This window comes from Antechinus flavipes, chromosome 4, assembly GCF_016432865.1.
Source record: "Antechinus flavipes isolate AdamAnt ecotype Samford, QLD, Australia chromosome 4, AdamAnt_v2, whole genome shotgun sequence".
NCBI lineage: Eukaryota > Metazoa > Chordata > Mammalia > Dasyuromorphia > Dasyuridae > Antechinus > Antechinus flavipes.
Window position 1 is genome coordinate 26,105,679 of NC_067401.1, and position 21,671 is coordinate 26,127,349.

The 21,671-nt window shown below is 58.0% G+C and overlaps 1 protein-coding gene across 1 annotated transcript; it reads left to right on the top strand.

Moving 5' to 3' along the window:
- The first annotated feature begins 1,529 nt into the window (after nucleotides 1-1,529).
- Nucleotides 1,530-20,945, top strand: MNT (MAX network transcriptional repressor). The gene is made up of 6 exons (XM_051992139.1): nucleotides 1,530-1,808; nucleotides 7,360-7,936; nucleotides 8,522-8,563; nucleotides 8,752-8,863; nucleotides 16,753-16,945; nucleotides 17,040-20,945. Exons 1-6 carry the CDS (start codon nucleotides 1,736-1,738, stop codon nucleotides 17,717-17,719), a joined length of 1,677 nt encoding a protein of 558 aa, XP_051848099.1. The 5' UTR covers nucleotides 1,530-1,735; the 3' UTR covers nucleotides 17,720-20,945.
- Nucleotides 20,946-21,671: the final 726 nt, after the last annotated feature.

Sequence of the window (21,671 nt, forward strand, 5' to 3'; positions counted from 1 at the left end):
AGACAGGCCCCGCGATGTCAGAGCGTAGACACAGAGCCTGAGCCAAAGCTTCATCCGAATGGCGCGGGATCACAAGTGGGCCCGCCCTCCGTTGGGGCTCATGGGCCCTTCCATAATCTGTGGGAGCAGGCCCATGGGCCGGTTGCCAGCCGCGCTCGGTCACTCCGGGCGCCAGGAGTCCGGGTGGGCGCTTAGGGCGGGGTTAAGAGAGGACCGGGCCTTCACCCTTTGCGCCCCACCCCGCGGTCTGTCAGTGGCCCGAGGGGCCCAGGAGGGCAGGGCTTCCGCCCTCCACGTTGTTGTTCCCGAGGCTGGCCACGCCTCCTGCCCCCACCCCGGGATCTGGACTCCCCCTTCCCCTTGCTTTTCCCTACCCCAACACTTGTCCCAAGTCGGAGACAGCCTCTGGTTGGGGTCGTGGAGACCACCCCTGCCCCAAGCCAGACGCACGTGGGCAAAGGGAACACTGGGAATTCCTGGGGCTCTGATGGCCCGGGAAGAATGAGGGTTAACGCGGGAGGTGGGAGGCGGTCCTCGCTTTCTCGAGGGAATGGCAGGATGCCAGCAAACAGTGAGACCCTACTCTCCTAGTTCCTTCTCTACAATCCCACGGCCTCCCCTCCCCCCCACCTCGGGAGTTCAATTTACTCTGGTTGGCACTGGCCCTTTAAACGGGCGGCCGACGGTGCGGGGTGTCCATGTGGAGCTGCTCCATGCCGTGTTGTCCTGCCCGCCCATTGGCCCGAGGCCCGGTGACGTCTACTAATGAAATGCGAACGCACTGCGGGGGGAGGATCGGCTGCAAAACCTGGGACCGGATCGTTGCTCCATTCTTCTCCGCCTCCTCTCCCGGAGCTTCCTCCTGCAGGTTCCGCCCAGGGGCGGGGCACCGCGGGAATTGCAAAAGACTTGGGGGGCGAAGGGAGTGGAGCCACGTGCTGGTTGGAGGGGGGACGCGGCTCTTGAGGGATTTTAGGTCTTTTTCCTCTTCTTCCTACTGTTCCTCTTCCTTCATAAGATTCACATGGCGCTCGTGTGAGCGTCAGACCTCAACCTTCCTATCCGAGGCGGGACCCGGAGTAGCTCCCCTTGCAAACACCAACTAGCCAGGTCCTAGGCGCCGAGGTGCGCGCCGGGCCGGGCAGAAGAAGGGGGCTGCGCTAGGAGGCGGAAGTGAAGCGCGGATGCCGGGGCCGCCCTAGCCTTGTCCAGCCCCGCCCCCAGCCACGTGTCCACGCGGTCGCTCGTCCGTCGGCAGGCGGGGCTTGTTCCGTGGGGCTCCGCCCAGCGCGAAGCGCCGCTCCTGAGCCTGAGCGGGCGGGGCTCCGGTCCGGGCTTTGGCGGCGGCCCCGGTGTAGTAGCGGGGGCGGCGGCCGGGGGCAGCGCGGCTGCTTCCCCTTGTTGTGTGTCGGTGCCTCCTCGCCATCTTGTTGCAAAGCCCTTTCTTGTCGGCGGGACTCGCGGGGGCCGCGGGGCGGGAGGCACCGGGCGGGAGGGGCGGGCGGGAGGGGCGGGCGGGAGGTGGTGCCGCCTTGGGGGGGGTTTTGGGGCTGCACCCAAGCATTTTGTCCATTTTTATTTTTTTTGCAACTCCCGTTTTTGGGGGCCGTTTTCGGGGAGCATCTTTCCCGAAATCCCCCAGTGGAGTGCCCCGAGGCTCGTCCGCCCGGCCGGCCGCAGCCCCCCGAGGCCAGCTTGCCCGCCTGCCCCGCGGCGCGCCCCCGCCGCCCGAGAGATGAGCATTGAGACGCTTCTGGAGGCGGCCCGCTTCCTGGAATGGCAAGCGCAGCAACAACAGAGAGCACGTGGTGAGCGGGCCGGGCTGGGCCCCGGGGGCGCGGGGGGGACCCCGGCTGGGGCGCGGGGGGCGGGGGCGAGGCCGCGCTGCGCGCTCGCGGTGCCAGCTCCAGGAGTCATTAGCATTCTGCCGGGGGCCTCAGCTCCGCCTGCCGCTTCTCCCCGCATCCCCCACCCTTTGGGGTGCCCCTTGGCCGGCCGGAGACTGAGGGGAGGGGGCTTGGTCCTGCGGGGACAGGCGCCTTTGACTGTCACCAGACATGTTTGAGGGATGCTAGGGGTCGGCGCGGGGTGGGGGGGATGGAGCAGGGCGTGCATGCCCGATGCGCGCGTCGGGGCGTGTGGTATTATCGGGAGGGGATGCGGGGAGATGCGCGTACACGAGTGTGCGTGTGTAGAGTACACGGGTGGGGGTAGGGATTACTCTACGCCAAGAGGCTCCCTGCTTCCCAGGCCGTGGGGGCCCCCCGGCTGGGCTGCGCGCGGCTGGGGGCGGGGGCGGCCTTTGCAGAATGAAATGACATCGCTTGTCATATGATCCTGGGCCGGCCCCGCCTGACCCCGCCCCCCGAGCTGGACTGGGGTGGATTTTGGGGGTCCGCTGACGATCCGGACCCCGAAGGGTCACCCAGGGCTCCGGGCAAGCCCCTCCCCCCACAACCCCTCCCCAAGGCCGCGAACCCCTCCCCTGCGGGGTGGAATGTAGAGGGTCTGCGCGTTCCAAACTCGCTCTCGCTTGGAATGTTGCGTGTGTCTGTGTTCCAAGCTTGTTGGTTACTTGGGGCTGATGACGTGGACGCGCTCCGCCCCCGAACACGTGCACCGGGGACACTCCCGCTGGGGACTGGGCCGCTGCTACTTCCCCGCTGACCTAGGTTCCCGGAGCGGGCGAGGAGGGGCGGGGTAAGAGGCGGAGCTGAGGAGGGGGCCCAGCCCTAGAGGACTGGGCCCGGGGCGGCACCCGGAGAGAGCCTGGAGGAGAGAAGTGACCTGACCCTTCCTTGCTTCTTTCCCCCTCCCTCCAGGTTTCCTGCATTTACCTTGGGGGGTGTTTGAAGGAAACTCCCGGGATTCGGGGGGGGGGCTACCTAGTAAGACGTGGAGACCCTGTTCTGTTCTTATCATTCATCTCCCTGCCCCGGGGGGCTGGGCCCCTGCCTAAGACTAGGGAGGCCAATGGGGGTGGAGCATTTCTTTGGCACTTTGAGGGGGGACCCTTTTAACGTTCGGTCCCCTGGCTCCTAGGCCCCAGCCTTAGAGCCTTGTCCCCGACCCTTAGACTTTCTTTTGGGGAGGAGTGAGGAAGGTTTGTTTCCCTGTCGAATCTCTCCTTTCTGGGCAGAAGGACATTTATTCTCCAGCCTCCATCCAGCTTTCGAAATGCGTGCGTGCGTGCAGGATCTGAGTTAGCTTTCCCCGCCCCCGCCCCCTCTCCTCGCCCCTCCCCCTCCCCAGCAAAAAAAAAAAAAAAAAAAAGGAAAGAAAGAAATCTAGCGCTCCAGCGCTCCCTTCCTTTCCCTCCGTGTCTATTGTTGCTTCAGTGATGAGTCATGCTGGAGGTTGTAAGTGTTGTGTGTGCGTGTGTGTTCGAGGCCGCGCCTGCAGCGCGCGCACGTGTGTGTTCGAGTGTGCGCGCGGGGCGCGTGCATTCAGGAATCTCGGAGCTGGGTGGGTACCTCTACTGGGGCAGAGAGGGGAAGGTACGCGGGAGGGGGCTGGCCTCTCAAGGTCAGAAGTCTTCCCTGACTGAGAAAATATCCAGGGTCTGGGAACTCGTTTCTGGAGGGAATTGTGGGGACCTCCCTCCCTGGCCTGCACATCCCCCATCCCTCTTGCCCCCAGTTCCCAGGCCGCTCAGGGCCCAGCATAGGGCGTTGGGGTAGTGCTGGGGCAGCCCCATTTTCCCAGGTGGTCCTCTTGGATCGCCCCTTCTCCCCAGCCCCTCTCTTTTTGTAAGGACCTCTGTGCTGTGCCCAGTTTTCTGAAGCCAGCCACCCTCCGATGCAGTTTAAGAGAGAAGGGAGGGAGGAGAGAGCTGGCCGGCTGCTTTCCCTCCCCTGTGCTGTGCACAGACACTCACGGGGAACAATACCAAGAAGAGAGATCCAGGAGGCCTGTGGGGAACTGAAGGCCCCTGCCTCGTGGCCCTTTCTCTGGAAAGGTGTGGGGAACCTTGGGATTCCCCCGCCCCTGAGTCCATGCCAGGGTCGACTCTGCATCTGTCTCACTAGCATTCCCCGCTCTGGAACTAGAGAAGAAAGTCTGGAGAGTCAGTTGAAGGAGCTGTGGACTCCTGGAGGAAAGAAATCTGGCTCTGGGTCCTGGCTAATCCCAGGGGCCTTCCTTTGGCCTCTGAATACTCTGTGCCTCCACTTGGAATTAAAGAGCAAAGGGAGAATTAATTCAGTATCTTTGAAGTACCTGATGTGTTCAGGCCCTAGGGGCAGCACAGTTCAATTAAGATACCTTGCCTACTCTCATGGAGCTTACAGTAGAGGGATAAGCCCATTAACCCTGTAGGGACAAGGCTGCCACAGCCTCTTCCACCATCATCCCCACTGCTCTCCTGGATCCAGACCTTTCCTTTTCCAGGTGCTTTCCAGGGGTTCTGTTATCTCGATTTGCCCTCCCAGTGCTTCTGGGAGATGGGAGGTTACTCTGGGCCTGTGGCTAAGGTCTGATGGCTCCCTCTCCTCTACCATATTGCCTCACTGATCTTAGAGTTCCAATGTTAGGAGGTCGTCTGGCTCCGGCTCTCCCCAAGCCTGACTCTGCAGCAGTACCCACCAGGTCCCAGGAGGCTTCTCTTCCTCCCCTTCGAGGAGACACTTGGGAGGCTGGAGGTTGGACTTTGGAGTCCAAAAGACTCGTCTCATACACTTGCTATCCTCGAAGCCCTGTGGAAGTCTCTTAATATCTCTAGTGTTTCATCAATAACAAAAGGAGCTTGGATTAGTTAAACTATGGGAAACCCCTTCCAAGCTTTTAGGAGGGTCTAGTCACCTGCCGCCCCAACACCATCTTTCAGAACCTGGACTGGAGAGGCCTGGTGCTGCCTGAACAGCCACGGGCGGTTGGGAGACAGAAGGGGGGGCTTGTACACGACAGGACAGAGTGAGGAAGTTGTGTGTGTGTGTGTCACACACACCCCTACGCGCATACTCTGGAGGGAGGGAGGATGGCCAGTGTTTAAGCCCAGCTTTCTCTTGGGCTTAACGTGATCCTGACATTCCAGGGGGCAGGGGCAGGAATGAATGAGAGGCACTTCTGAGCTGGCACCGGGGGGAGCGTGATCATGCAGGGTCCCCAGAAATCCTCCTCCGTACCTCGGTGCTGCCCTGGCCTGTGCACGCGTGTCTGCAGGGCCTCTCTCCTTTGATTAGGCCCCCTCTTTAGGGCAAGGATCACCTTTGGGTCTTTGTGGTCCCAGGACTTGAGGCTGGAAAGGATCATTCAAGGGGGCCTGGAGGCACAGCCCATCCTTCTTTTGCCTGTAGCTAGTGGTGCTCCGGATCCTTGAGGCAAGTCCTGAGCCTCTCCCAATCGCCATTTTTGAGGAACCAGGAAGGAGCCTGGGCTGAGCTAAGGGAAGACACAGTAGACAGATTGGAGAGCACCTGGGCCTCTGGCAAACTCTGCCCCTTCTCTCAGACCAGGCCTGGTCCTTCCTCCTGGGTTGAAGTGAGAGAGGGAATGATCCCGAGTTAGCCAAGGTGATCCATGAGAATGGTTGTATGGAGGAGGCAGGAAACCGAGGCAGAAGGTGGAAGAGGGCTGGCATAAAAGGGTGTGTGTTTGGCACCAGCAAGGCCCAGCCCTTCTCCTTGTCCTGCCTGCTTTCCTCCTCTTCCCCCAGGCCCCCAGTGTGGCGGTGCTGTACAGAGCTGTTCTTTGGAAGGGAGGAGAGCACACACACACACAAATATCTTATCAAAGAGCGAGTCCTGTTGGGAAGCCACTGAGCGCCTTCCAGTTAAGAACCTTTCCGCCGCCCTTTTCCCTTTTCCCTCCCAGAAGGAGGTGGGGGAATGGAACCTGGCAGCCCAGGTCTCTGATTGGCCAGGGGACCCCTGTGGCCTGTCGGCAGCTCCAGAGCAGTCCTCCCCCCTCCCTGTTGGTGTTCCTGGGCCCCGCCTCTGAGCCTGCCTCTCTGGGGTGACATGTTTGAGGTGGATCTCAGCACACATGCAAATGACCCGCGGGGCTAGTCAGCTCCTCCTGTGCCCTATCATCACCCCCAGCCCTGGGTTTCCAGGGCACTCAGGGCAGGGTGACCTGGTAATCGGGCCCAGAGCCAGAAGAGAGGTAGAAGGGGGGAAAGGGCAGGCAGACCACCCTCGGCCTCCCCTCTCCCAGCCCTCGGACACAGGGCAGGGCTTGGCAGACGGGATCTGTGTCTGCTTTCTGATGCTGCCCTTTTGGCTGCCCAGCTCTTCTTCCCCCGGCTCCCAGAGTTTAGCCAGCCTGGCATATTCTCACCTTTTGTTGGACCCACAGTCCCAGAGGAGGAAAAAAACAAAAAACAAGTGCAGCAGGTCTCATGATTCTTTCCAGTCACCCCTGGGAGCCGCCGCTGGTTCCCCAGGAGCATTAGGCCCTGGGAGGGCAGAGATGCATTCCTTGCTTCTTTGAGATCTGCTCCTGGGGCCAAGAACTCCAGCTGGGGAGGCTTGACTTCCAGACCTGCCTTTGTCCCTTCTTTCCTGGCTGTGTGACCCTGGACAAGTCACTCTCCAAACCCCTCTGCCTCCCGTCATAACAGCGGCACCTTTTTATCACTGCAGCCCAGGTTCTGGTCATCTCATTTGATCAGAGGGTCAGATGAGGAAGGATGTGGAAATGTTCCATCGATGTTAATAAGGTTCTGATACCTCTGTAGGAGACAGTTTGGCCTTGTGGAAAGGACACTGGACTGTCAGAAACCAGGCTTCTAATCATTCGATCCCCCAGCATTAAGTCAGGGGACAGCCTGGAGGCAACATAAGGATAGACAGAATACACCAGATGTACCCATCTTATCTGGGTGGGGAGGATCAAGGAGGGCTTCCCAGAAGAGGAGGCACTCTGGGAGCTGTGTCAGGGCATTGCTAAGCTCTTGCTCCATCATCCCTGTTTGTAAAAGGAGGAAGGGAGGGAACTGTGAGCCCAGGTCCCTCCTCTGGTCCTGGGGAGGCTGGAACCAGGGCAGACCTCAGGGAGATGCAGCCCACGGGCCTCCGGGTGTGTGAGGAAGAAGCTTTTGTGGCCCTTACACAGACCTGACTGGTTGGATCAAGGCCAGTGCCCAGTGCCCAGGACCTGGCCTTCGCCTTTGTTTGCCTCAGTTTCCTTGTGTGTGACAGGTTGGGAGGAGTAAATGAGCTGATGTTAGCAAAGTGTTATAGCGCAGTGCCTGGCTCATATAGGTGCTTAATCAATGCTTGGTCTCCCCCAGTCCTCCGAGCTGCACCTTTGCCCCAGCTCCTGGAGGTCAGCTGGGCCCCAGGAAGTCGGTAGGTGGCTTACCCTGGCCCTGGCATCAAGTCGAGCTTGCCTTTTCTTTATTGTCTCTTACCCGTGCAGAGGAACATGAGAAACTTCGGCTGGAGCGGGAGCAGGAGCAGAAGGCCAGCACCACGCGGGTTAATCATATGCTGCCCCCTGAAGAACCCCGGATTGAGGCCCCCCCACTTCCCTTGTCCCCTCCAGCTCCACCACCTGCACCCCCACCCCCTCTGGCCACCCCAGTGACTGTCATCCCCATCCCTGTGGTGACAGGCTCCCCACAGTCGATGCCTCCCCCTCCCCCTCTCCCACTGCCCCCTGCCCAGCCGCTAACCCTAGCCCCACGACAACCAGCCTTGGTCAGTGCACCCGGACTCAGTATCAAGGACCCCATCCCCCCACTCCCCAGGCCACCAGCCACTGCCACCCCACTCCTGCCGGACTCGAAGGGCACCGCCGCACCCACAGGCAGCCCCAAACCCCTGCAGCCCTTTCCCACACCCATCCTGACCATCGCCCAGCACCACGTGGTCCAGCAGCCCATTCAGCCCCAGCTGCCACCCCCACAGCCACCTCCACCACCAACACTTGCAGCTCTGAAGTTGGCGCCGGCTGAGGAGGTGAAGCCCATCGAACAGAAGAAGCGGCCTGGGGGGTGAGTGAGGGGGCCGCTGGGCCCCTGACTGGGAAGAGGGCGTGGGGAGAATTCTCCAGTTCTCCCAAGGTCTCCTGCTGACCTAGAGCTCTGGGCAGCCTCACCCTTGCTCTGGGCTCTGTAAGGTCAAGATGCTTATTTTCACCTCCCAAAAAATCCTGCCTTCAATCTCCACCCATCTCCCATTTTAATTCAGACATTTATTGGGCTTAATAATTGCTGGGTATTCAAAGACCAAAAAAAAAAAAAAAACCCCACAATTTCTGTCCTTGATGATGTTTGATCTTAATTGGATGCAATAGAAAATCCACACTTAAGTCAGTACAAACTGTCCTGAAGACAGACCTCACAGGGTCTTGGGGGTGGGGGGCAGTTAGAAGGGGTCTTGTGGAGCAGCCGAGCAGCCAAGAGGGTTCTGGGAGGCCATCAAGGGGCACCAGGCTGGGAAAGCCTGGAGGAAGAATCGGCTTTGGCGCCTTCCCAGGACTCTCTGGTTCAGGCCCCCTTTCACACTTGGAGGTGTGCAGGGTCAGGCCTGGAAAACCAGCCTGCACCCCTCACCCCCACCGTCTATCTGGGTTGCAGGATCGGGACCAGGGAAGTGCACAACAAACTGGAGAAGAACAGGTGTGTGTGTATCTATATGTTCTCCCCCTCCCCAAGCTTTTGCTGGATTCCCAGTCTGCCCCGCCCCCGTCCCCCCCCCCCCACATCTTTGGCCTGATCGCCCTTACTGTTCTCCCCAACCTACACCCAGCCAGCCCTCCCGCTGACCAGCTGCATCCTCTTCCTCCCCCTCTCCCCCCTTTCCCTAGGCGGGCCCATCTGAAGGAATGCTTTGAGACTCTGAAACGCAACATCCCCAATGTGGATGACAAGAAAACCTCCAATCTAAGTGTCCTCCGCAGTGCCCTGAGATACATTCAGGTACGCAGACTCGGGGGCAAGCCCTAGGGAGGGCTGTTTGTCTTATGGGCCTTTCAGGTATTGGGAAGCATGGCAGCGCGGATTTGTGCCAACCTGGTGCCGCGTTGTAATTGGCGGCTGGGCAGCCTGTGTGTGTTTGGGGTGGGGAGACCCGGGGCCCGGAAGGGGGAGGGATGTAGGGAAGCTGGGCCCAGGCGGGAGGGTTAAAGGCGGGCTGGCAGAGCCGGCCGGGCCTATTCCGAAGGCGGCGCTGCTGCGGCTGCTTGAGCAGCTTCCTCTCCCTCCCCTCGGGCTCCGGCTTCAGCGCCAACTCCCGCTTCCCCCTCCTTCCTCCTTCGCTCCCCCTCCCTCCTCCACGCGGGCAGTGAGCACATGGCCCGGGCTGGCGCTGACGTCAGCGGGGCTCCCTCCCTGCCGGGGGAAGGGAAGGCAGGAGGAGGGGGAGGGACTGGAGCAGCCAGCCAGCCGAGGCTCGCTGCGTGTGCAGCTGCAGCGGCGGCCGCCGCCGCCGCTGGGACTGGGGGAAGGGAAGGGAGGGGAAGGGAGGAAGTAGGAAGGCAGGGGAAGGCCAGACTAGGACGGGAGAAGACTCTCGGGCGTTAGCTCTAGAAAGCCCCCCGGAAGTGGGAGCACCCTCTTAATTATAAAAGAAATATGGTGGGTGGAAAGGTGGGGCAAAGGTTTTTGGGCTTGTAGGAAAAAAGCCCGGATTTGGGTTAGGGACCCGGTTCGCCATCTCCCCTAGCACATTTGCCGGCTGTTTTGCGTGAGGCCCTTTACCTGGCAGAGCCCCAAGGCCCTGTGCTTAATTGGGATGCGGTGCTGTTTATTACTTGAATGACATTGGCCAAGTCACAACCCCGGGCCTTTCCCTGCATCTATAAAATGAGCGGGTTAGATGGGATGCTAAGGTGCTTTCCAGCTCAAAATCAATGATTTTCCATGCTTGAGAGGGTTGTTGGGAGGAAAGCACTTCTATTTTCAGACCTTAAAGCCATACATAAACGAGTTACTCTGGGCCAGATTCAGAATTTAAATAGGCCACTGACTATCTCTTACCTCACTTCAGGCCTGAGAATCCCCCTCCCCCCATCTGCCCGTGCGTTTTTTTCCTAGCTGGATTTTGCCGCGGGGCGCGGAGAGGGTTGGCGGCTGGGCAAGATCGCTCTGCTTTATAAAGCAGATCTATTTGGGTTAGGATACGAGTGGAGCCATGGAGAGTTGTAGGTTTCTCCGGTGCCCCATTCTTTTCCCATTCCTTGTACTCAGGGAATTAAGTTCAAACTGCTGGAATCTACCCCGATTGCGTCAGATATCTCTGGGCCAAGCTGCACCTCAAGCCCTGCCCAGCACTGCACAGTGTGTTGTGACTCCCGGATAGTTCCCACCCCTTCGGGCAGGTGGTGGGTGATGAGAAGGGGCGGATTTTTGGCTTTGTTAACGCTTTAAAGGCTGGATTTGGAGGCCCCGGGGTTCAGATGGGGTAATTAGCTAGCTTGGGTGGGTGAGCTTCTTGCCACCGGGCCTGTTTCCTCACTTAGAAACGGGGGTATGGCCTGGCCGGGCGGCCTCTAAAATAGGTCCATTCGGCTCCGAAGCCTCTTTCTGGGACAGCCCCTTCCTTTCCGAGCTCAGGACCTTGGGGCCCCGGGCGGCGAACCACCTCAGCCCAGAAGAGTCCGAGTTGCGATTCGAACTTGGTTTAGCTACCAAGCTAGGGTCTCCCCGCCTCGGCTGCGGTGTCTGTCACTCTTCGCCCTTTAAAAATAACTCCTTCCGCCCAAGAGGAACCCCCCTCGCATCGCCCGCGCGCCTCGTCTCCTCCGCAGTGGAGTGGGGGTGGGGGCGCTCGCGGGGCCAGACCCGCCAGATAAGACGGTTGCCATGGCAGCCGCGAGTTTCTGTCTCCTTGGAAACCGTCGGGGTCCCGCAGGTGTGCACGCGCTCCCGGAGCGAAGGCAGAGAGCGGGAGGCGCGCGCCCGAGGCGAAGCCCAGTCACGGAGCCTGCCCGGCTAGGGAGGAGCCCAGGTCTCTCCCAGCCCCACCACCACCACCCACACCAGGCGGGGGCGGAGCCTGCTCCCCTGTGACTGGCGGCCTAGGGGGGTTCGCTCGCCTGTAGGGACAGAGAGGGTCAAGGCTTGACGTCATTCTGCCTGTTTCCCCCAGGTCGCGGGCTGGGAACCTCGGCGACCAGCCCCACCCCAGGATGGCCGTTAGTTTAAGACTGCTTTCGACCGCGGCTGCGGGCCGGTGTTCTGATGTCACTGGGCCAAGCTGGATTTTAAAAATTATTATTCTCAGAGCTGAGGCCCAGAGGACGCTCCTCCGACCCCTCCTTTACCCTCACCCCACCCCCACTCCCTCTGTCTCCCGGCGTCCTTTCCGGTGGGGTGGGGGAAGGGGCGGGCGGGCTGGCTCTTGTCCCAGCCTCTTCCCGGCACGGGCAAGGGGCGGAGCCGAGGTCGTCGATTGGCTGGTTGGGAATGAGCCGGCCTTGGGTGCAGGGTGGGGGTGGGGCAGCAAATGGACTGGTCGCGGTGACGTGACGCAGCAGAGCTAAGCTCCGCGTGGGAGCGCGCGTGCTCGCACTGGCAGGAGGAGGGGGCAGACGGGGGCGGGGCGGAGATGAGTTCGAGGTGGGGGAAACGTGATTGAAATTGACCGTGACCAGGAGGCAGGCGAGGGCGCCGCTGTTGGGAGGCCCGGCCCGCGGCTCCATCGGAAAGAGGGTGGAGCCGGAGCGCCAGAGGGTCAGGCCTGTTTTTGCCCGCCGACCGGGCCCCCTGCCGGGGAAGCGGCGTCCTCGGGCTAGGAGCGTTATATTAAGTCAAGCGCCTCCGAGGGTACAATGGCAGAAAACGCCCCCATGGGCGGGAACGAAGGCCTCGGGTCCGTCCTGCTGAGCTCCGTAGGACCCTCTGGGAACAACGGCCCGGAGTGGGGAGAGGCGGGGGCGGACCCGAACTGGTCTGCGAGAGGCATTGGGCGGGACTCGGTGGGGGCGTGGCCTTCGCCTGCAGCCTCCGGCCTATCCCGGTGTTTTAGTGGTCAGGATTATAGCTAATAGCACTCAGGGCTTTAAGGATTTCGAAACGCTTTGCAAACCAGGAAGGGAATGAGTGCTCTTATCACCCCCATTTTGCAGATGAAACTGAGGCAGACAAGTTAAATGATCTGGACAGTAAGTAAGCTTCTGAGATGGTTTTGAACTCGTGTCTTCTGCTGCCAGGTCTAGTGCTCTGTGCGCTGTGGCACCTGTGTGTGAAACTGCCCTGAGACTGTTCTTCCTGAGCCTCTAGAAGCTCGGGCCTATCCCTATCTCTAGGAAGAGAGTGCATAGAAAAAAGGGGCATTGGATTGAAAAGGAGGCAGGTTGATGAATTGGACCCTAGATCAATAGCAGGAAGAGGCTTCAGAGCCTCTGCTCCAGGTCCTTCAGGTCATTGTCCAGGGCCACACATGTAGCAACAAGGGCTGCATTTGAACCCAAGTCTTAATACTTTAAACTCTTGGCGTATATTCAGCTGCTTTCTGCCTTATTCTGTCAGAGGAAACAACATGTGCGCCCAGATACAAAGTCAGCTTAAGGCTGGGGCATCAGAAAGTATGAACTCTGGAACTGGGCTGGAAGGAAACCAGGGATTCAAGAAGCAGAATCGAAGGAATGAATGAAGCTTTATTAAGAGTTTGCTCTGTACAGACAGGAGAGAAGCTTGGGGGGCAGCCAGGACCATGACACCCAGCTGAGAGGTAGAAGATTGTGTCTGGGGAGTGCGGGGGGAGGGACACAGGGTAGTAGTTGATGAGCATGTTAGCATCTGTTAAGGGTTTCCTAAGGATGGGGAGTGTGTGCACAGCAGAGAAGGACCCGTGGAACCGCTAGACTGAAGGCTAGACGGAGGCACCATCTACTGGAAAAGACAGGATAGGATTTGATCAGTAATAGGATCATGTCTAAATTAGAGGCTGGAGTCCAGGGGAAACAGAACAGGAGGTGATGATCTGGATTTCTGCTCTGGGTGGCTGGCCTTGGGTCACAGATTTGGGGGGAGAAGCAACTTTAAAAGCCAACCAGTCCAATTCTCTCATTTACACATGAGGACCCTGAGGCACACAGATATTCTCCCCCCATCCATCTTCTGACTTCCCTTCGGGTCCCCATTCACTCTCTAGTTGCTGCATCTCAGCTATGACAAAAGCTTTAGAATGGGCACTCTTGTGATGTGGGACAAAGAATCTGCCTGGAGGTAAAGGATTGCCTTGTTTCGGAGGGCCCACTTGAGAAAAGTAGTAGACCCTCCCTTGTCAAAGTTAAGCAAAACCAGCCTTTGTGTGAGCTTGGAACATTTCACATCCATCATCCCCGACCTCAGCTAACTAGGGTGTAATGTGCATTCTTGGTCACTTCTTTTCCTGGACCACATTGAAATGTCTTCTCGAATTCCTTTTGATTGTGTCCTGATTGTGCACCGTGTCCCTTCATGTAAGAGAAAGGAACTGATGTGAGGCACTGATTGATTGGCCCTTCGATTCTGGCCCACTCCAAACACGCTGGCCGAGGGATCTGAGGGTGGCTACCATGTCCTCCAAGATCCCCTTCCAGCCCCAGAGCTCTGGGGACTTCCCATTCTTCTCTGCGGATATCACCAATGGCAGTGGATGTTTTGTAATAAGTGGAGTCGTTATTTGGGAAGTGAGAGGATACATGTGAAACTTAGGTAAGAAATTGTATCAAGTCTGACCAGGTTTTGAAGTGGAAATTATTACTGGTTCAGGGCTCACCTGGGCTCAGTTTCTTCATCTGCAAAGTAAAAGGGCTGAAGGATGTGGTACCCAAAGACCCTCCCAGCTCTGGAGTCAGGAACCTGATGCTTGGGATTAGAGGCAAGTCATTCCTTTTCTGGTGTTGAATAAACTGGGAATTATACCCTACCTATCCACAAAAGGTTTGCAAGGAAATTGCTTTGTAAACTATCGTGAACCCTTATAGAAATGCAAAAACTTTTTTATCGATGAGTTAATTTTCTTAATGCGACATATGGGTTGTAACAGTTTGGAGATGAATTGGCATAGCCCAGGATGCTTAAGGAAGGTTTCATAGAGAAGATGACACTTAAATTGGGTGAGGTTTGGAGAGAAGGGCGGGAGTCAGAAGCTGATCTGAGTGGCCAGTGGCTCTGCTGGAGCCAGGGAGGGGGAGGTGCTGCAAGAGTGAGTGAAAGAAGCTCCAGGGGGAGGTGGAGAAGCTGCTGGACTTGGTGCAACCTGCAGAAGAGAGCTTAAAGGAGCCCCAAACTCCTTTAGGACCTGGTGATTCTCTCAGAGTACGTTCTCCCCTTGTGGACTCCGTCAGCAGGTGTTATTCAAAGGTGATTTTAAAAAAATATCTGGGGGCTTGGTGGGTTCGTTGATAGAAATAGAAGAGAAAAAGAACCAGGATTGAGGGCAAGCTGGTGTCTTGGTTTCAGGGGGTGTCTTGGTTGAAGAGTTGATCCGATAGCTGAGCAGAAATGAGCAGCTCTGAACTTTGCCCGGTTGGTTTGCAGACATCAGACGGGCTGCCTGTGTGTGACCTGAAGGCTTTCCAGCCTGGTAGGGCCCGCCAGCCTGATTAGTGCTCCCACTGGCATTCCTGTAGGGCAGGAAGGTGGACTTGGGGGATGCAAAAATAGTTCCCCTGATTGTTGTTTGTACACCTTGATGCAGATACATGTAGGACCTGAGTGTCAGCCTTTCTCTGGTGTTTTCTCATGCCATGGAGATAGGTCTATGAGGTCCCTGGCTCCTCAGGGACTGTGCCAGTGAGACCCAGGCTCTGAGAGCTCCTTGCGAGAAGGCAGGCCAGCCTGGCCAAGATTGGAAGGAGCTCTGTGTGTGTGTTTGTGTGTGCACGTGCAATAGGTTTTGGCCGCAGCAGTTTATGAAATGGTCTACAGAAGTGTGCAAGTTTTGCAGCGGTCGTTGGAAGCATTGAACTTGAACTCAAGATGAGGAAGCTGTGGCTGGGAGGGATGAACTGGCTCTCTCAAAGTCACAAAGTTTGGAACAGAGGCTTGGCCGCGGTTCTTTTCCCGTGCTGAAAACGTGAGGCCAGCAGATTAGTTAGAAGGCTATTTGTAGCAGTAATGCAGATGTGAAGGCATAAGGATCTTTTTTTGGTTTAGGAGGGTGACCGTGGAGCTGTTTTTTTTTTTTTAAGGTGGCTTTATACATTAATTTCTGAACACATTCACACACCACCACCCTTCCCCCATCCAGCTTGCTTTATCTCATGCAACAAAGATGAAGAAAGAAAAAAAAGTTTCGCAAAACTAACCACCGCATGACTGTGTGTGATATTCTGTCTCCCACCTGTGCAGCGCAGGGAGGGAAGTACGTTTTTTCCAACTCTCTTCTAGGGCCAAATGTGGTGACTATAATTACACAGCATTCAGTTTTGTTTTATTCGTTCTGTTTGTGTTCTTTAAAAGCTATTTTAAGGGAATAAGCTTTCCTAGCTGATTTTAGAAGGAAGGGGAAGAAGAATGAAAGCCTAGATCACTGGGAGTTTTCTGGGCTCTTTAGCAGAAATAGGGAAGTTTGGGAGAAAAGCCAGTCTGAGGGAATGAGGGGGGTGCAACCTCCCGAATAAAAATGCTGAAGATAAACAGAAGGAAGTCACCTGTAGTTAAAGCTACAGGAACAAATTAGGTTTTTAAGAGTACATTTGGAAAAAAAGAAATACATACATATATACAAATATGTATATGCTACATGTATATGTGTGTGTGTATATATATATACATATATATGTATATTATTTTATTTTTATTTTGTTGATTATTTTTATTTTTAAAGTAAAATTTTTAAAAATTTTAAAAAAAAAAAGTACATTTGGAGTGAGAAAAGCAGTCCAGGATTCGCTGTGAAGAGAGGCAAGATGAGCAAAAGGAACCTGCAGAGGGGACACCAGGCAGCCAAATGGGTCCCAGAAGGCTTTTGGAGCTGTCCTGGTGACCCCTCCGAGAGACCTTCAGGGAGAATGGGGAGGAGAGGAAGGCTTGGGACAGGGACACACTCCCCCTTTGCAGAAGTGTGGCCAGGGCAGCATGGAGGGGAAGGGTTTGTGATGGAAAATACTAGGACATGTTTGAAGGGCAGGGAGCTGGTGGGGGAAAAGATGGAGATGCTCCAGGATGGGGAACTGGGAAAGAATTCCAACCCAAGGAGAAGGCTTGGAGTTACAAAGGGCAGATCAGGAGTAAGGTAGGGAGTCAGGGCGAATTGGGCAGTGAGATTGGAGGCTCAAGGGGAGCGTGATCACGAACAGGAACTCTGAGCTGGGAGAAGTGTCGCAGGATTGCCGGGCCCCTGGGCTCTCAACCCAGCTGGGGAGCAGGAAGAGAAAAGCTAGATTATGAGATGGCACCGTTCCCCAACCCTGTGGAGTGAGGGGCAGCCCTCAGTAGACATGGTGAAAGGGGACGGGAGGTCAGAGGTGGAGAGCGGCCAGGAAAGAACTAAACTGCTGGGCCTAAGGCCTGGGCTGGACAGTCAGAGAGATTCAGAGCTGAAAGAGAGAATGGAAGCTCCTTGTGGGCAGGAGAGATGATGCAAATCTTGGGGACATGGCCCTGGAATTGGGAGGAGGCAGAAGGGCCACCCTTGCCCCTATTGAGATGGAACCAGGGCCCCCCTTTCCAGAAGCGGGCAGCGCTTAGTGCCCATCCACACTGACCCCAGGCTCGGGACCCTGAGGTCGGGCTCACAGTGGGAGCGTTGGGTTTCGTGCCTGGGGCTCCTTCCCCCCAGCCCTGCTCTTGGGCTACGCCAGCTCTCTGGGCGGGCGATTGTCCACTCGGGCACCGGCCTTGACTCCCCTGGGCCCCCACCCCTTGTCCCTCAGACGCTGAAGCGGAAAGAGAAGGAGTACGAGCACGAGATGGAGCGGCTGGCCCGGGAGAAGATCGCCACGCAGCAGCAGCTGACGGAGCTGAAGCACGAGCTGAGCCAGTGGATGGACGCGCTGGAGATGGAGCGGGTGCTGCGGCAGGCGGGGCAGCCCGAGGACGACCAGGCCTCCACCTCCACTGCCTCAGGTAGTGAGGCAGGGCCCCCTCCGGCCCCCCCAACCCCCGGGAAGCTTTGGCCTTCTGGCTGCCTCTGACCCTCTTCCCTTGCTTCCCCCAACAGAAGGCGAGGACAACATGGATGAAGACATGGAGGATGACCGGTCGGCCTTGGGGCTGCCCAAGCTGAGCCAACGGCCACAAGCCGAGCTGCTGAAGCCAGCCGCCCTGCCTCCAAGCGCGGTCCCGGCCGCCGCGGCCCCTCACTCCCACCCCACGGCTCTGCAGCAGAAGCCCCCCCCTCCAGCAGCTGCCGCCCAGACCCTGGTGTCGGCCCCCGCCCACCTCGTGGCCACGGCGGGAGGGGGCTCGACGGTCATCGCTCACACGGCCACCACCCACGCCTCAGTCATCCAGACTGTGAACCACGTGCTTCAGGGCCCGGGGGGCAAGCACATCGCCCACATCGCCCCTTCGGCCCCCAGCCCCGTGCAGCTGGCACCTGCCACGCCCCCCATCGGCCACATCACTGTCCACCCCGCCGCCCTCAATCACGTGGCCCATCTGGGCTCCCAGCTGCCCTTGTACCCACAGCCGGTGGCCGTGAGCCACATCGCCCACACCCTTTCCCACCAGCAAGTCAATGGCACGGGCGGGCTGGGGCCACCAGCCACGGTCATGGCCAAGCCGGCTGTGGGGGCCCAGGTGGTCCACCACCCCCAGCTGGTGGGCCAGACGGTCCTGAACCCGGTGACCATGGTCACCATGCCATCCTTCCCCGTCAGCACCCTGAAGCTGGCCTGAAGGGGGCGTTACTCGGAGGTTCCCGGCACCCTTCCCACCAAGCAGCTCCACACATTCCAGCCCAGCCCCCTTCCCCGCCCTCAGGGGAAGGGCCGGGTGCAGAGACTGAGCCCAGCGGGAGAAGAGAAGGGCGCCGACGAGGCTCCCTCTCCGAGCTGGGCCAGGAGGGCCCGGGGGCACCGGCCTGGGCCTGCCGCCTTTGGACTTGAGAAAAAACTCCAGAGACACTTTGGTGAGCGTGGTCCCCATAGCTCTGGTGGCTGCCTCGATTTCCGTTCTCGTCCCGGTCTGTCCCCGCCTCGCCTCCCTTTCCCGTGTAATCAGTGAGCTGTGGATGTGATGTTCTTGGTTTTTGTCCCTCGTCCCTCCCTTCTCCTCCTCCCCACCTCGTGTGCTGCTGATGCTGCTATTGCTCTGTAGGGTGAGGTGGCTGAGCTCTGGGGGCCCTCCCCTGAACCCCAGGGGTTCTCAAGCCGGGCCGGGGTGGGGGCTGCCCGAACCGGGAGGCGGGAAGCAGGTGGCTCGGTGGGCCGGAGGCGTGGAGGAGCCGGGGTGGGGGGGCCGCCGTTGGAGGGTGCCCCCCTTTTCCTCAGCCCACACTACAGTCTGATCGATCCATCTGAGGTCACTGTGATTTGTTACAGTAGGAACTATTTAAGACGATTCTCTACTAATAATAAACCAAATGAAAGAGAAACCAGGAGGATTCCCGTGGGGCTTTGTTGCTGATCTCTTCTTCTTCCCACCCCCAACCCCTGACATCTACTTTGGTGGAAGAACCTAGAACGCCAGAGAGACCCATGTGGTCCCAGTGGGGCCGGCCCCCCCAAGCCTAAGAGGAGTAAAGAGTCAGGGAGAGGGCCCGGCCCCAGCCCCTTCCCTCTCCTCGGGGCTCTAAGTCCCTGGCTGTGAGGGGAGCGGCTCCAAAGCCCCCAAGCACCCCCAGCCTTCCCTTTGCTCAGCTCTGTGGACTTGTAACTGGTGGACGTGTGTGCATGTGTGTATCTGCATGCTCAGTCCGTGTGCGTGTGTGTCTCTTAGTGCCCTGCCCTTCCCCCTCACCGAGCTTGAGGACGGGCCTCGTGCCCGGGGGTTCGGCTCTCTCGCTCTGGGCCCCGCGGCCAGAAGATTGTGGCCAATGGGGAGCCAAGGCTGCAGTGACCCCTCCCCCCCACCCCTGCTGCCGGCTCTGCACAGGCCGAGTTTCCTTCTGGGCCCTGGAAGGCCCAGGGATCCCCTCAGAAACTGGCCTGTTGGCCACAGAGAAGTCGCTGCAGCCTGACCCCCCGGCCTCTCCTCCCCGGCCCTCCTGCCCCTCTCTGGTTTACCTTTGATGCTTTGGACTGAGCCTGGGGAACAGCCACCTTAGCATCCTGCCTCAGTTTCTCCCTGAGGACGGCTCTCAGGCATTTTCCCAGAGGGGAAAGAAAGGGAAAGAGACGCCCATACTTCGGCCTTGTCCCCCCCATCCCGGCTCCCAGAGGAGTGGGGCCTAGGCCGGGAGGGTGGGGCCTGCTCCCCGGACCCTCCCTACTAGTGAGTCTGCCTTTGGGGACAGCTTTGGTTTCTCCTCTCTTTTCACATAGTTATTACAAGTGACCTTGTGTAAAACACATGCGCGTACATGTACACTCAGATACCCATTTAGGCACATATATATTCATATATAGACACATATACTCGTTGCCTTCATGGGGGCTGTTTGGCAAGTATCCTGACGGTGGAGTCGGTCCCTGGGCTTCCCAGGAGTGTTTGGGACCAAGCTGAGCCTGTCCCGGGGAGGAGGAGCATTGTGGGGAGGCCGGGGGCGCCTGAAGCTCCCAGATTCCTACGTCTTAGGTCCGCCGTGCCGTTGTGGAGGCCGGGTGGGCTGAGCGGGCCGTCCTGGGTGTCAGGCCAGAAGAGGGACCGCGGGAACACCTTAGAGCCCCAGAGTGGATTCTGCCTGGAAGTAAACCCGGCCTTGCCTCCAAACCCACTTCCAGTTTCCAGTTTGTGCTGGGAGATTTGGGGCGTCGGGGTTCCTTCTGCTTTGTGGATTTCCCTTTGGGGAACTGTCCCGGGCAGGCCATTCCCTTAGGTCCCTGGCCTGGCGGGAAAGGCTGACCTACATGCTAACACCAGCCATTAGTCACCCTCCACTTCCTCCTCCAGCTGTAGCCTCCCCCTCCTGGCCTCCTGTCGACATCAAGGAGCCATAAGCTCTACTTGGTCCACCTGGATCCGCCTTGGGGGTGGGGTGGGGCAGGGTGGGGTGGGTGTGGAGGCCCAGGTGGCTCTGTGTGGAGAGAATGGATGGTGAGATCTGCTGTCAGTCCTGTCCTTGTCGTCTTCCCATCCCTCCCCTCCTCTCCCTTGTCCTCCCCTCCTTTCATCCTCCTCCATGGCCAGACAAGAGTGGAATCTAAATTGTGCCTCCCCCCACTCTCTGGGGACTGCCCCGATACCTCATCCAACCCCCAAGGCACCTGGGACAGGGGGAGGGGGGTCTGTGTGCTGTGTCTAGAGTGGCTCCCTTGGGTGTTGCTGTTGTGCTGTCTTGTTTTCTGGTGAACGCCGTGATGCTGTAACATTGGGGGGGCTGCCGTCCCTCTGCATCCCAGCCTCCTTGCGGAGCGCCCCCTTCAGCAGCCGCCGGGATGAGGCCTAGCCCCGGCCCTCTCCGCCCTCGGGATACTGAGCCCTGCCTCTCTCCCCAAACCTCCTAACTTGGGACACACACACACACATACACACCCACAGCCACTCACACATCTTACCTCTCATGCTTATTTTATTTTTTTATGTTCTCTAAATGACTCGCTGGCTGGGAGTCTTTACCTCGAAGGGCTCGGGTCCTCAGGTGGGCAGGGTGAGCACAGTGGGGTGCTGTGGGGGCCGCACTTGGGCCCTGCCCTCTCCAGGATGAGCCCCCGACCCTCCTCAGGGAGGTGGCCCTTGTTTACAGTGAGGACTCAGTCGCTGTCTCTGTTTCCGGAAATCTGAAGCCTCAAGACCCCGGACTGTAGAGATTTTTATGTGTTTGGATACATCTGCTGTGTGAAAAAAAAAAAAAAAAACCCTACAAAAACCCTAATTTTGTACATATTGTATTTTTACTATTGAGCTGTATTCTAGTGGCTGTTCACGCTCTAAGACTTTAGGTATCGGGACATGAATATTCTCCATGTAAAAGCACTTGCCTGGAATAAAACATTGAAACAAATAAACCTGCACTGAAATGTGAGTCGGGGGCTTGCAGACACCTCGTTTCTTTGGGGGGGGGGGAGAGGTTGGAGGGACCAGGAACCCAGAGCTAGAGGTGAGAGAAGCCCTTGTTCACTTTTCAGATCAAGGCCTATCGGGGCCCAACTCAGAATGAGGCTGGCCCCGTAGTTCTGCAGTGAGTACTGGATCTGGCACACAGAACTGCCTTGGAATCCCGGTGAGAACAAGACTATGGACCACTCACTGGCCCTTGGTTTCCTGTTGTGTAAAACAGATTGGCCCTGATGGTGGTTCAGTCGTATCTGATTCTCCGATCCCGTGTCGAGTTTTCTCGGCAGAAACACTAGAGCCGTTTCCTTCCCAGTAATTTTACATGTGAGGAAACTGAGGCAGATAGAGTTTTGAGACTTGCCCAGAGTCTACAAGTCTGGATTTGAACCCAGTAAGATGAGACTGGTGCTCTGTGCTATCTGGCTTTGAAGCCAGGATAATCGGCTTCAAATCTGCACCCCAGCACTTGGTCCCCCAGCCACAGCTGTCACTCTTCCACCTGTACTTTGCTGTAGAATTTTCCAAGAGTGCATTCGTGCCCACTATGTGCTGGAAAGAGTTTGGAGTGCTGACAAGCCGTGACACGGGTGGGGAGAGCCTGGGGTTTCCTGAGCAGCCTCCTACCTTGGGGTTGCAAGCATGGGAACCGCACCCAGGAAATCTCAGGGGCTGGGATCCTGAGGGAGGAAGCTCC